The sequence below is a fragment of the Mesoplodon mirus genome, assembly GCF_964341445.2.
Source record: "Mesoplodon mirus genome assembly, chromosome: 12".
NCBI lineage: Eukaryota > Metazoa > Chordata > Mammalia > Artiodactyla > Ziphiidae > Mesoplodon > Mesoplodon mirus.
In genome coordinates this window covers 75,413,001-75,428,287 of record NC_138988.1, presented here as the reverse complement: position 1 = coordinate 75,428,287, position 15,287 = coordinate 75,413,001, and the positions used below count along the sequence as shown (strand labels likewise).

Genomic DNA, 15,287 nt, shown 5'->3' with positions numbered 1-15,287 from the left:
CCCAAAACTGCTGAAGCTCACGCACCCTAGAGCCCGTGCGCTGCAACCACTGAGCCCATGCGCCACAACTGCTGAAGCCTGCAGGCTCTAGGGCCCGCATGCCACAACTACTGAGCCCGCGTGCTGCAACTACTGAAGCCCATGCGCCTAGAGCCCGTGCTCCACAAGAGGAACCACTGCATTGAGAAGCCCACGCACCGCAACAAAGAGTAGCCCCTACTTGCCACAACTAGAGAACGCGTGCGCACAGAAACAAAGACCCAATGCAGTCAAAAATAATCAATAGATTTGCCTTTAAAAACAACAACCCCCCCAAAACCCAACAACAACAAAAACAAAAACACAACACGAAAAACAAAACCAAAAACCCTTCCTTACTCTGATCCCAGAATAATAATAATAAACCAATAAAGGCAAGTGTACCATAACTTTGCCTCCTTTAAGTGGCACATTACATTGTCCATTGTATTCTCCCTAAAGAACTAAAAGATCTGCAGCCTCCACCTTGATAAACTCAGCTATCAGAATCAGAGAATAAAATAATTCCTCAACGGTCCTTCCCATAAGCTTCCCTGGGTAGTTTCAACTCTACCCTTCAGTACAACATATTAAAAGGCATCATACAACTGTTGACAGCAAAACTAAGCTTTAATATCTTACATCTTACTTTAAAACATGGAACCCATGGAAAATTCACCACTGTAACTAGAAATAAGCTAAACACTCTTGGAGCTTTTTCTGAACAAATCTGTATTGTTTCTACAAGTAATAACATATTGCCCTGACAAGTCCCCCAAGAAGTTAACTTGCTATAGATTTGTATCCTTTTGGTTAATGTCCAACATTCAAAGATTTTCACTAAAAGAGCTCTTCTAAATAAGAATAATGTTGGGATTTCCCTGGTGGCATAATGGTCAAGAATCTGCCTGCCAGTGCAGGGGACACGGGTTCGATCCCTGGTCTGGGAAGATTCCACATGCCACGGAGCAACTAAGCCCATGTGCCACAACTACTGACCCTGTGCTCTACAGCCCATGTGCCTAGAGCCTGTGCTCCGCAACAAGAGAAGCTACCGCAGTGAGAAGCCTGCGCACCACAACGAAGAGTAGCCCCCGCTCACCCCAGCTAGACAAAAGCCATGCGCAGCAGTGAAGACCCAATGTAGTCAAAAGTGAATAAATAAAAAATAAATTAACTTTAAAAATAAATAAATAAGAATAATGTTACAAAATAAAGCTAAAGTACATGTTACAAATGAAGGGGAGAATAGATACATTGTTTTGAATATAGCCATTATCATAAGTACTAGAAAATGTATATGAAAAGGTGTTAAAAAGCCTCTAAACGCAGAATCTTTGCTCTGTGAGATCCAGCTGAATTCCACTTTCATAATATTTTGATTAAAAAAAATAATAAGACCCAGATTAAAAGCAAGTTTTAATTGCCCTAATTTAATTCTAGTCTAAGAAATTTTTTTTTTTTGGCCACACCACGCAGCATGCAGAACTTCCCCGACCAGAGAGGTTCCCCGTGACCCCTGCAGTAGTCTTAACCACTGAACCGCCAGGGAAATCCCTAAGAAAATATTTTTAACCATGAAGTACATTTTATTAAAGCATTTTCATGCAGATTATATCTCAAGTTTTTATCAGCCAGATAAAGTAAACAAAGATAAGCTTACCAAAAAAAAATCACTTATCATTCTCCTACACATCAATAATCAAGTGGAGAATATAATAGAAAAAACCACAAAATCGTAATGGCAATTTAAAAAAATTAAAGCATCTAGGAATTAACATAATGAATGCACAAGACCTTTGTAGAAAAAAGTAATGCTTTAATAAGGATAATTGGATACTTATGTAATAAAAAAAGGAATCTTGATCCCTACCTCACATGCTGCAGACACACACATAATGGATAGTAAATCTAAATGTAAAAGGCAAAACAATAAAGCTTCTAAAATAATATAGGAGAGTTTCTTCATGATCTTGAATAGGTAAAGACGACCTTAAAAAATACTATCCATAAAGAAAAAAAAGACAAACTGGACCAAATTAAAATTAAGAGCCTCTATTCATCAAAAGCCACCAGTAAGAGAGTAAAAAACAAGGGAATTCCCTGGCGGTCCAATGGTTAGGGCTCCATGCTTCTACTGCAGGGGGCACGGGTTCAATCCCTGGTTGGGGAACTGGAATCCCACATGCCGCACGGCATGGCCAAAAATTTTTTAAAAAGAGAGTGAAAAACAAGCCACAAACCAGAAGATGTTGCAATACATATATTTGATAATGACTCATATCCAGAATACATAAAGAAGTCCTATAGATGAATAAGACAATTAAACCAAAAAAATGGGCAAATACTTAAACAGGCACTTCATGAAAGAAGAATGGTCATCAACTTACAAAAAGGTGCTCAATTTCATTAACACCAGGAACATGCAGACTAAAACCATAATATGATATCACTATACACTCATCAAAATGGCTAAAAAGCAAAAGAGAAAAAAGCAAGTGTTGAAAAAGATGTGGAACAACTAGAACTCTCATATACCGCTAGTGGAATTATAAATCAGTATAACCATTTTGGAAACCTTTTGGTAGTATCTACTAACGCTGAGTACAGGCAAACTAAAGCTGAATACAGACAAACCCCATAACTGAGCACTTCTAGTCATATGCTCAACAGAAATGCATACATTAAAAGATATTTACAAAAATGTTCATAGCAGCACTATTCTTAGTGGTCCCAAACTGGAAGAAACCCAAATATCCAACAGTAGAATGGGTAAATTGTGGTATATTCATACAATGGAATACTACAGAAACTCAACTATATACAACAGAATGGATGAATCTCACAAAGACAATGTTGAGTGAATGAAGCTAGACTCAAGTATATACTGCATAATTTCAATTTTATAAAGTTCAAAAATAAGCTAAATAGAAATCAGGGCAGTGGTTATATAGGAGAGTGGGGAGAGGAAGAGATAATGACTGGGAGGGTAGGCAAGGGTGGCTTCTAGAATTCTGACATTTTTTGATCTGGGTGCTGCTTACAGAAGTGGGTTTACTTTGTGAAATCACTCAAGGTGTACATGTACGATTTATATACTTTATGCATATTACATCAATTAAAAGTTTAGATGAGAAAGAAAAAGGAAAACATACTGGATTCTAGATTTCAGAAGAAGCAGAAATATAAATCAAAAATTTTAATTTAAAAAGTCACTAAAGGGGGACTTCCCTGGTGGTCCATTTGGTAAGACTCCTCACTCCTAATGCAGGGGGCCCGGGTTCAATCCCGGGTCAGGGAACTAGATTCTACATGCACGCCGCAACTATGAGTGCATGCCGCAACTAAGTAGTCCACGTGCCGCAACTAAGTAGTCCTCATGCAGCAACTAAGGATCCCACATGCCGCAACTAAACACGGCACAACAAAGATCCCGCGCGCTGCAACTAAGACCTGGCGCAGCCTAAATAAATAAATATTTTAAAAAATAAAAGCAACTTTTTCCAAAAAAATTATGTAAAAAAAATTTTTTTAATCACTAAAAGGTATGTGGAATCTAAAATATGACACAAATGAACTTATCTATAAAACAGAAACAGACTTACAGACATAGAGAACAGACCTCTGGTTGTCAAGGGCAGGGGGAGGCATGGATTGGGAGTTTGGGATTATTAGATACAAACTATTATAGTATATAGAATGGATAAACAACAAGGTCCTGCTATATAGCACAGGGAACTATATTCAATATCCTGTGATAAACTATAAAGGAAAACAATATGAAAGGAATTATATATATGTCTTACTGAATCACTTTGCTGTACAGCAGAAATTAACACATTGTAAATCAACTATACTTCAATAAATTTTAAAAAATAAACAAAAATCACAAAAAGGGGCATAAATGAAGACCTAAAAAAATTGGTGAAATGTTTATGGATGGGATAACTTAGCATTAAGATAACTATCCTCTCTAAATATGTAAATTTAATGTAACTCCCAGGATTTTTTGAAGAATTAAACTAATGTATTCTAAAACATATATTGAACAATGAAGGTGCATAAATAGCCAAGACAACTTTGAAAAACAAAAGCAGAGGGGAGTCCTTATCAAATAGTATGACATACTACAAACTAATAAAAATAATGTGTTTCTGAAGCAGAAGCAGACACTAATGGGACACTACAGAAACAGACCCACTGATATATAAGTTGAGGAAAGAATGGATTATTAATAAATAATTGTTGGGAAAACTGACTCACTATAAGAATAATAACTAAGGTGGCTCCCCACCTTAAATCAAATAAAGGTAAACTCCATATAGCTGAAATACCTAAAAATAAGCTGTAACGTAAATAGAAGAAAATGTAGAAAAATGTCTTTAGGAACATCTGGTAGAAATGGATGTCTAAAATGAGATTCAAAACGCACAAACCATAAGGTGAAAAACTGAAGGACTAAAAGAATTTGTTCAACAAAGTACAGCATAAACAAAGTTAATGGATGACAGACTTGGGAAAAGATATTTGAAGAGTCAAAAATAGACAAGGGACCAACTACTAGGATACACAAGGAGCTCTTCCAAAAAAAAAAAAAAGGCAGAAATCCAATGGAAAATTCGGTGAAGATTATAAATAAGCAATTCACAAAAGCAGAAACTCAATTGGCTAACAAGTATATAAAGAGAAGCTCAACCTCAATTAGTAAAGAGAAGTATAAATTAAAACAAACCCCAAAACATAAAATACCCCTTTATAGCCATCACATTGGCAGGTACTTAAAATATTAGATAATACCAATTGCTGGTGAGGATATGAGGAAACAGGAATTCTTGTGTACTGTCAGAGGTAGGGCAAATTGTTACAGTTATTCTGGGGAGCAATTTGGCAGTATTTAGTGAAACTAAGTGTATGTGTATACCCTATAATCTAGCAGTCCACTCCTGAAAATACTTCCCAGAGAAACCCTTGCATATGTCCAAAAGAGGATTAATGAGGACATTCATCATATAAACAGAAGGACGTGAGAAGCAACCAATGAGCTCATCAGTAGGAGAAGGGTCTGTAAACATGGTAGATCCATACCACGGATTATGCTGCAATTAAAAGCAATCAATTACACATAAATACAGCTACATGAATAGATGTATAAAATCAGCAATGAAAGAAAATTAAGAAAAAGAATGAGACCTATAATAACAGTACTATCATGTAATTAAAAAGCACAAATTTTTTTAAACATTGTTTCACAGCAAATTAATGCAGTTTATACTCAACTGCATCTTTTTTTTTTATTGGAGTATAGTTAATTTACAATGTTGTGTTAGTTTCAGGTGTACAGCAAAGTGAATCAGTCACACATATACATAGATCCACTCTCTTTTTTTTTAGATTCTTTTCCCATATAGGTCATTACAGAGTATTGAGTAGAGTTCCCTGTGCTATACAGCAGGTTCTTATTAGTTATCTATTTCATATATAGTAGTGTGTATATGTCAGTCCCAATCTCCCAATTTATCCCTCCCCCACCACCTTATCCCCTGGTAACCATAAGTTTGTTTTCTACATCCGTGACGCTACTTCTGTTTTGTACATAAGTTCATTTGTACTTTTTTTTTTAGATTCCACATATAAGCGATATCATGTTTGTCTTTCTGTGTCTGACTTACTTCACACAGTATGACAATCTCTAGGTTCATCCATGTTGCTGCAAATGGCATTATTTTGTTCTTTTTTATGGCTGAGTTATATTCCATTGTATATATGTACCACATCTTCTTTATCCATTCCTCTGTTGATGGACATTTAGGTTGCTTCCATGTCCTGGCTATTGTAAATAGTGCTGCGATGAACACTAGGGTGCATGTGTGTATATATATATATATTTTTTTTTTTTTTTTTTTTTTTTTGCGGTACGCGGGCCTCTCACTGTTGTGGCCTCTCCCGTTGCGGAGCACAGGCTCCTGATGCGCAGGCTCAGCGGCCATGGCTCACGGGCTCAGCCACTCCGCGGCATGTGGGATCTTCCCAGACCGGGGCACAAACCCGTGTCCCCTGCATCGGCAGGCAGACTCTCAACCACTGCGCCACCAGGGAAGCCCCTGCATGTATATTTTTGAATTATGGTTTTCTCTGGGTATATGCCCAGGAGTGAGATTACTGGGTCATATGGTAGTTCTTTTTTTTTTTTTAGTAACTTTTTTTTTTAACTTTATTTATTTTTGGCTGTGTTGGGTCTTCATTGCTGCACATGGGCTTTCTCTAGTTGCAGCAAGCGGGGACTACTCTTTGTTGTGGTGCACAGCTTCTTACTGTGGTGGCTTCTCTTGTTGTGGAGCATAGGCTCTAGGTGCACGGGCTTCAGTAGTCGCAGCACGCAGGCTCAGTAATTGTGGCTCGTGGGCTCCAGAGCACAGGCTCTAGGCTCAGTAGTTGTGGTACACAGGCTTAGTTGCTCCCAAGTATGTGGGATCTTCCCAGACCAGGGATCAAACCTGTGTCCCCTGCATTGGCAGGCGGATTCTCAACCACTGCGCCACCAGGGAAGTTCTAATTTTAGTTTTTTAAGGAACCTACATACTGTTCTCCATAGTGGCTGTACCAATTTACATTCCCACCAACAGTGTAGGAGGGTTCCCTTTTCTCCACACCCTCTCCAGCATTTGTTGTTTGTAGATTTTTTTGATGATGGCCATTCTGACCAGTGTGAGGTGATACCTCATTGTAGTTTTGATTTGCATTTCTCTAATAATTAGTGATGTTGAGCACCTCTTCATGTGCTTAAAAAGCACAAGTTTTAAAAGCACACGTTATATAAGTCAGACAGAGAAAGACAAATACTGTGTTATCACTTATATGTGGAATCTAAAAAATAAATGAATTAATACAAAAAAACCGGAACAGACTCACAGATATAGAGAACAAACTAGTGGTTACCAGTGAGGAGAGGGGAGGGGAAGGGGCAAGATAGGGGTAGGGGTTTTAGAGATACAAAATACTGTGCATAAAATAAATAAGCAATAAGGATATATTATGCGATTATTTTATAATAACTTTAAATGGAGTATAATCTATAAAAATATTGAATCACTATGTTGTAATCCTGACAGTAATATAATAGTAAATCAACTATATTTCAATAAATAAATAAATAATAAATGAAAAATAATAGCAGACAAATAAAAATAATTAAAAGCACATGTACAAAGCAACGCTGTACAAGTTACAAAGACATATACATATTTAAGAAGATATACATCAGGGAGTGCCAGAGGGTTTGTGGGGTGGGAAGGGAGAAGGGGGAATCACTATGAAGGGGAAAAGAAGTAAAATAAGTAAAGTAAAATGAGAGAGGCCTTGAACAGCCCATCGATGACATTATCCTGAGAACTGATTAGAAATTTTGAGTAATTCAACTCCCTGTTGTTTAGGTCCCCTTAAAAAAGCTCACTCTTCTTATGAACCAAGTTACAATGACATAAATTAACCTACAAATAATGGGAGTGCTCAGCCTTCTACTGATAACTTTAACCTGCCCTAGTTATGTCTGAAGAGAAACTTGATGTTAATACACATTTCACAGCTTCTCAACATCCATATACCTGGAAAGATAAGAGAATTTGTATATCCTTCCATGTGAGTCCTTGTGATTCATTCACGTTGTAGTTTAAGTTTCCTTTCAATCAATCCAAGAAGGAGCAGTGTGACCAAGCAAAGCAGGTTCCAAAGGCAGGAAGCAGAAGCAACATGATGCTATGCAAGTACCTTTCTGAACAGTCCCTTCTGCTGTTGTAGGGCTTTGGGGAAACCCTTCAATGTAGGTGGTTGGCAACAAGTCTGCTGAGAGGGGCTGACCTTGGAGCTTTTGCAGTCTCTCTTGTACAGCACTGGTCAGGTCTACATAAGCCTCATCAATGCTGGCACGTTCAATCACAGCAAAACGAGACATTACCTCCATCACTTCCGCACTGGCTTCCCGGTACCTAAGAGCATGAGAGCACAATATACTCACACACATACAGAGCAAGGAAAGGATGCTCTATTGCAGTAGTTGGTGTTCTTTCACAGACTCTTAAGTAAATCACTCCAAGGTATTTTTAAGAATATTTGATTAAGTATATATATGTTTCTGCAAATCATATTTTTATTTTTATAACCTGGCATCTCAGGTTAATTATTAAAATAATAATTTTAAATTACCAGGTCTTTATTAATAACTCTCTGGTCTACAAACTTATTCCTAAATTTTCTAAAACTGCCTTTGTTCATTATTTGATGACGATTTTAAGAGTAAAATAAATGATCCAGTTTTAAGTTGGTGGCATGCGGCTTTTCAAACTCACACTCTGAAGTCAACTATATTTCTGGGAAGTTACACTGTCTTTCCCAGCATAAAATTCTATTCAATACAATGTAGCATATGTCCATTAGCTGAATTAATTCTACTTTAGGGTTACAGTATTAATCTTCAGTCAAATCTGTCTTCTTTTCTGGCAATAATCCCAATGTGAGGTTGGCTATGACACTCCACCTTTAGATTTCTAATTGATAGGTGAATTCAGGAGTATCTCAAGTCCCAAGTCAAAGCATGATCCCTACACACACCACCCCACACAGTATAGTGTACTGTGAGAATGTGGAGATCTGAACATGAATCCTCAGTCTTCCACTTGCCAACTGTGTGAACTTAAATTATTTAACCTCTCTCAAATGGTCCCTCATCTGTGTGTGGGGGTGTGGTGTGGGGGGGATAATATTAGAACCTTCCTTATAACAATGTGAGATTTAAGAGACACTGCCAATGAAGAATTTAACACAGTGCCTGGCGTATGACATATGTTCACTATACACTAGCTATTAGGATTATTATAATGACTGGGGCTTATATCTACCTCTAACTTGGCTATGCCTATACTAATGCCTCCCATTCCAAGGCTAACTTTCTAAAATCTGGGCAGAGATAGCTCAGTTCAAAAACAGAGAAATTAAGCTTCTTTGGGACTGTTCAATTCTGGCAAATAGTTCTAGATATTGCGCTAGAATGTGAGTTTGACTCAGCCTTCTCTGGAAAAACTCTTATTAGTTTCACAGTCAATTTAATTACTTCAAACATTTCAGACTTTTGGCCTGAGAACATGGGAAGTGGAATTAAGTTTTAATTATAACAACCAATTTTTAAATAATTAAGGAACTGAAAGGGTATTAAGGGTGGCAATTATTATAGGTAATAATGATTCTGAACTGTTCCTAAAACGCAATATTAAAATCTGTTTTCATTCCACACTGAAAATTTAGCTGACTAAAGGGAACTTTTTCAGGTGTTATTTACATAAAACGAATTAGAAACATGAGTTCCTAGCCTCATGAAATGCTTCCAACTCTTCCATTCCCCTTAAACAAACTTTTCTTCTTACTTGGTGAGGTTAGCTTTTCCATGGGACTCACGAACTTGTGCCAGTAGAAGATCTGGACATAATTTCTTAGCATCATCTGCCCACATGTTTCTAGTGACCCCAAATGCACGAGCTTCATAACTTACTGCAACGATTCTAAGGTTAGGAAAAAAGGGGAACAGAAAAATATTACATGATCACAAGCAAAAATAATTAAAATTTAACATGATGAATAGGTTATTAACATAACAGTAGAAACATTTTTGTCACTGATACTACTATTTATTCTCAAACACAGCCGTTCAGAACCCTCAAAAACAGGACCTAGCATAGTGTCACGTATTCTTATAGATTAAAACAGTAGTTGAGAGTTACAATAACTATGATACATACCCACCACCCTTCCATGATTTGTACTGTACAACTGCACAAGGCTTATTCCTCAAATGAGGATTTTGCCGCTGTTCCACTTGAACAAAAAAACAGTCCATGTCCACTAGAGTAACTACCCGGTCTTGTCCATTAGCCATTTTTCTGTAAGACAATATTTTATGGACAGTTAGAAAGGATATTGAATAAAAAGTGCCAAAGAAAATTATACTTCCATTCTTCCACTGTTGAATTACCATAACCATGGGAACATGGAAACTAACAATAATGAAACAGGCATTTTCATATACTGCTGGCAGGAAAATAATAAACTGATACAACTTTAGAAAGGTAATAAATATTGAAAGCTTTAAAGAATACCCATCCCCCCAAAGAACTGAACACTTCACAAAAGAAGATATACAAATAGTCAAAAGGCACATGAAAATGGCTCAACATCATTAGTCACAGGGAAATGCAAATTAAAACCACAATGCACGTCAATGGAGGGATAAAGTCAACAGTTAATCTAGTTGATAGACAAATCTCAAATATAAGTTCAGGGAAAAGAGAAGCAGAAAATGATATATGATATCAAAGCATTCATGTGAATTTTTAAAACTTTTTATTTTAAAATACTTTTACACTTACAGAAAAGTTGCAAATATAGTAGGGTTCTCCTATACCCAGTTTCCCCTAATGCTAACATTTTATACAGCACAATTATCAAAACTAAAGAATGAACATTAGTATAATATTCACACTACAAACTTTACTTGAATTTTACCAGTTATTCCACTAATGTTCATTTTTGGTTCCAGGATCCAGCTTAGGATCCAGTCTTAGTCATCACGTCTCCTTAGTCTTCTCCAATCTGTGACACTTCATGTTTTTCCTGACCTTGACACTTTTGAAGGGAACTACTCAGCTGCTTTGAGAATCTCTCTCAGTTTAGGTTTGTCTGTCATTTTCTCTTGATTAGACTGAGGTTATGCATTTTTAGCAAGAATATTATGGAAGGGTTCTGCTTTTCTTAGTGTATCATGTTGAGAGGTAGGTACATGATGCTGCTGTGTGTTAATACTGGTGATGTTAAGCATATCATTTAGTTGAGATAGTGTTTGCTAGGTTTCTCACTGTAAAGTTACTATTTTTTCCTTTCTTAGGAGAGATACTTTGAGACTATGCAAATACCCTGTTTCTCCTCAAACTTTCAACCACTAAGCACCCATCAGTGGATCTGGTCTGTCACAATTACTTTGTGATTTTCTATCCATTCATGTAAATTTTTGAAGGCAAAAAGAAAACAATACTACATACTATTTGTAGACAGACATATATAAAGGTATGGATGCTAGACTGAAAGAACAAACCTTATACACAGTGAATACGGAATAACGTTTTCATTTAACATTGTTAGAAATCTAAAAGAAGGATTCAGTAAACTAAAGCAGTGGCTCTGCAAACTTTGCACAGATTAGAATCACCTAGGAACCTTTAATGCTATTGATTTCTGGCTTCTATCACCAGACATGTAACTTAATGGGTATGGGTGTGACCTGGCCATCGTGATTTTTAAAAGCTCTCTCTAATAAGCATTCTCTCTCTCTCATGATTTTTTTTTTTTTTTTTTTTTGCGGTACGCGGGCCTCTCACTGTTGTGGCCTCTCCCGTTGCGGAGCACAGGCTCCGGACGCGCAGGCTCAGCGGCCATGGCTCACGGGCCCAGCCGCCCCGCAGCATGTGGGATCTTCCCGGACCGGGGCAGGAACCCGTGTCCCCTGCATCGGCAGGCGGACTCTCAACCACTGCGCCACCAGGGAAGCCCTCTCTCATGATTTTTAAAAGCAGAGATTGAAAACCACTGACTTAAAGTAAATAAGATATTTGTGGAAACACAGTAATTCATGATTTAAATATGAGAGAACACAGGTTATACAGTTGAGTAAGCACTCAACTGTATTCTTTTTTTTAAAAAAGTGTCAAAAATTAACATTCACCTTGAAAAAAGTGTCATGCAACTACAAAGCTGGAAAATTAGGGGAAAGAAAATGATGAATTCAAAAACTCAGAGTATTCAAGGCATTAATTCCTTACAAATTCCACTCACCTAAAACAGGCAGAACGTAATAATTTAAACATTTATAAGTTAAAACCATAACATGCCAGAAATCACTTTACCTTGAAATGGCTTTTGTACAGTCCTGGAACAGATAACGCCAAATTAAAAATAGTAAATGCATTGTTACACACACACACCCAGGTTAAGTACCATATTAGATACAAACACTAGAAGTGGAGTATGAACAGGGAGCAAGGATTTAAGTACAGCAAACATTTCCTAAATATACAACACCAAAACGGATATTCAGATTTTAACTGTTCTAGTTTTCAGTTTATGTATTTTGCTGGAGAAAGCAAGAGTTTTTTAAAGATGAAAAATGAAACATACTCTCTGCCAAAACCCTCCTTTGGGAATAAGGATTACACTATTTTGAAGTCATATAAATATTATATATATATAATATACATATATATTTCATATATATGATATATATATAGCACTTCAAATGATCAAAACTGTACAAACCTTCGGTATTTGCAATTATTCATCATTAACGATCTCGATTTACCCCAATCTTTACAAAACAAGTTTGGTGCCAATCAGGTGATAACACACCCAAGGAAAATACGTACAGGTGAAGAAGGAGGTTTAAGAGCTACCATGTTTTTTCCACAAGAAAAATCCTCTTAAGAGGCAATACCAGGGCCTTTTCTCTCTGTGAGCAAGTATTCCTATTTCATGTAATTTCGGCCCAATGTTGTCCCCAGTCACTGCTATATTATACAACCAATAGCCAAGGCAACATGAAAAGTCTAAAAACAGAGATACAGAACGGTTCTAAATTCTCTTACCAATGTGACAACACTTGGCAAAACCGCCACCAGCGGACGCCACCGATGCTGGACTCAGTGTCCACTGGAAGGACGATGAAGTGATCTTGAATATCCGTCCCCTTTCCGGGAACGGATCAGTCGGTTTCGAAAGAGATTTATTACCGGCAACGACGGAGAAAAGGACCTAGGCGCGCAGACGATCCTCGCCCTGGCAGCAGCCTGCAGAGCCGGGCGGGTCCAGCCTTAGCCACCGAGATCTGCGCACAGCCTTCCCGACAATTAATCGCCGCGCGCCGCCGAGGGCCGTTGACGCGCCTGCGCACCGCAGCCCCTAAGTCTCTCGCTCCGCCCACCAAAGAGCAACCGTCAAAAGGAAGTCGCCACTTCCGCGGGCGCATGCGTACTGGAGGGTCGGGCGCGTGCGCAGCGCTGGCTTTTTCCCGGCTGGGTCTTCTGCGGCTCCCGCTCCTCCTCCCGCTCCCCACCGTCCCCCTTAAGCCCGCCGCGGCCGGGTACCCGCGTGTGGTCCCGCCAACGGAGCGGTGTGTGCCTCGTGCTTCCGGGACGTCCGTGGTGCACGCTTGCGGCGCGTGGCACTAGTCATGTCGATGGATCAAGTGAACGCGCTGTGCGAGCAGCTGGTGAAAGCGGTGACGATCATGATGGACCCCAGCTCCACCCAGCGCTACCGGCTAGAAGCCCTCAAGGTAGCTGGAGTCTGTCGCCCCGGGCCTGCTCCGAGACCCTCCCCCAGCCCCAGCCGTACCGGCGCAGCCCACGACCCTGGCCGTCTCCCGCCCACGCGGCCCCTGGACCTCGGTCCCCAACCCCTGGGGGCCCTCCCCTCGCCGCTTTCCGCGCCTCTTCCCACTCCCCGCCTTCTGTGCTCGCCGCGCCTGCCCTTCTCCCGGGACGCTCTCGTCCCTAGCTCTCTGTGGCCGTCTCATCTCACCACCACTTCCCACTGCCCTCTCCTCCCCCTTCGCCACTTCTGTTTACTCTTCTCCGTACCACGACCCCCTCCACAGCCGGCTGCACCCACTTTATTCCCTCAAACCCCACATCCCTGCATCCCCTCGCTTTCCCGTGGCGCACGTGTCCAACCCGTGTCCAACCCGTCCCCAACACCGGCCACATTCTTTATAGTCTCCGCTGCACTAAACGTTTCCTTGCTGACCCACTCCTGACCCGCCCTAACCGAGCTCCAGCCCCTCTAGTGCCCCCTTACTTAACACCCTTACACCTCTCTATAACCCACTTCTGTGTCTTGGGTATTTCTGGCCTAATTCTCACCCCCCCCCATGTTTTTTATTGTGCGATATTCTTAGGCTGTTTTGCGCAAAGATGAACTTCTACCACTTACTTTGCATTTTAACAAGGGTCTTTTGGTTTCCTGAAAGTAGTTTTCTTGACTGTCGGACGCTCTGCTACCGGGACTGACTCTTGTGGTGTAATTTGGGAATGCTAATACAAAACCAATGGGGATGCTAATACAATTCGAGTTTATTTCCCCATCAAACAATGTATGTGGGCTGTGGGAAATGATCTCTAGGAAGAAGTATTTGTGCCGTGCGTATTTTAAGAGATGTAACTTCATAAAGTAGAGTGAGCATCACTTGGAGGAAACTTTACAATATATAGATGTATGCCACAGGATTTGGAATCAGAAATATTTGGGTTCTATTAGTTTCTCTTTTACTATGAAATATTAAAGATAGACACAAAAGTAAAATACTGCAGTGGTCTTGTGTATACCTAAACTCAGCAGCTGTAAAGATTTTACCACATTTGCTTTATCCCTCCCCCCACCAAAGATTTTTAAAGCAAATCCTAGAAATTGTCATTTTACCTGTATACTTCAGGGGTGTATCTCTAACAATTTTTTACTCATTTATGTCAAATTTATTTTTTCTAACACTAATTGGCCATTGCATGGGAAATCTGGAACTATCAAAGTGAAAGGAATGTTTATCAGTTCTTTATTCATATAATATTGACCTAGATTTTGCAGCTTAAAAATATAGCTCAGGTTAGAGTTGAAGATGAATTTTTTTTTTTAGTCCACACTCTCTCTTGGCTCCTAAGGAAAACACTAACTTTTCTTCTTTTCAGTTTTGTGAGGAGTTTAAAGAAAAGTGCCCTATATGTGTCCCCTGTGGCTTGCGGTTGGCTGAGAAAACACAAATTGCCATCGTCAGACATTTTGGCCTTCAGATCCTGGAACACGTTGTCAAGTAAGGAGCTTTTGGTACCACTGAAGTGTGTGAGAGAGCAAATCTTTATTCCTTGTATAACTCATAGAGGTACTGTTTAGATGAGTAGAAAAGAGCAATCCCCAGGGAGAAAGGAATGATTCCTGAGAGGTTATCACAACCTCACGGGAGCTCTCATTCAGAACTTAACCTTTCTCAAGTTTCTTCATCTGTGTAAAGTGCATGGTACATACTAAGCATTCTGCAAATATTAGCTCATAGTCATTTAGCTAGCATTTATTGAGCTCCTAATATATGCCAGCAGACCTCAGAGTTTTTTTAGAATAATGCAGTGTATAGGTAAATGAATCTCTGATTAGGCAACATGCCTTTAATTTCTTTTCTTCTTTTCTTTTTT

At 39.2% G+C, this 15,287-nt stretch overlaps 2 protein-coding genes across 6 annotated transcripts in view; one reads left to right on the top strand and one right to left on the bottom strand.

Annotated features, from left to right (window-relative positions):
- POLH (DNA polymerase eta) overlaps positions 1-12,955 on the bottom strand; it is a 29,889-nt gene extending 16,934 nt beyond the window's left edge. The window contains exons 1-4 of one of the 3 annotated variants that reach the window (XM_082638420.1): positions 12,696-12,955; positions 9,804-9,944; positions 9,432-9,566; positions 7,783-8,000 (exon numbers count right to left, since the gene is read on the bottom strand). In XM_082638420.1, the coding sequence (XP_082494546.1) occupies positions 7,783-8,000; positions 9,432-9,566; positions 9,804-9,940 (490 nt within the window). In that variant the 5' untranslated portion in view covers positions 9,941-9,944; positions 12,696-12,955. The other 2 variants (XM_082638421.1, XM_082638422.1) reach the window with 2 other exon arrangements.
- A 133-nt stretch (positions 12,956-13,088) lies between these two features.
- XPO5 (exportin 5) overlaps positions 13,089-15,287 on the top strand; it is a 48,530-nt gene continuing 46,331 nt past the window's right edge. For all 3 annotated transcript variants that reach the window (XM_082638418.1, XM_082638419.1, XM_082638417.1), the window contains exons 1-2: positions 13,089-13,384; positions 14,790-14,911. In XM_082638418.1, the coding sequence (XP_082494544.1) occupies positions 13,280-13,384; positions 14,790-14,911 (227 nt within the window). In that variant the 5' untranslated portion in view covers positions 13,089-13,279. The remainder of the gene's footprint in view (positions 13,385-14,789; positions 14,912-15,287) is intronic.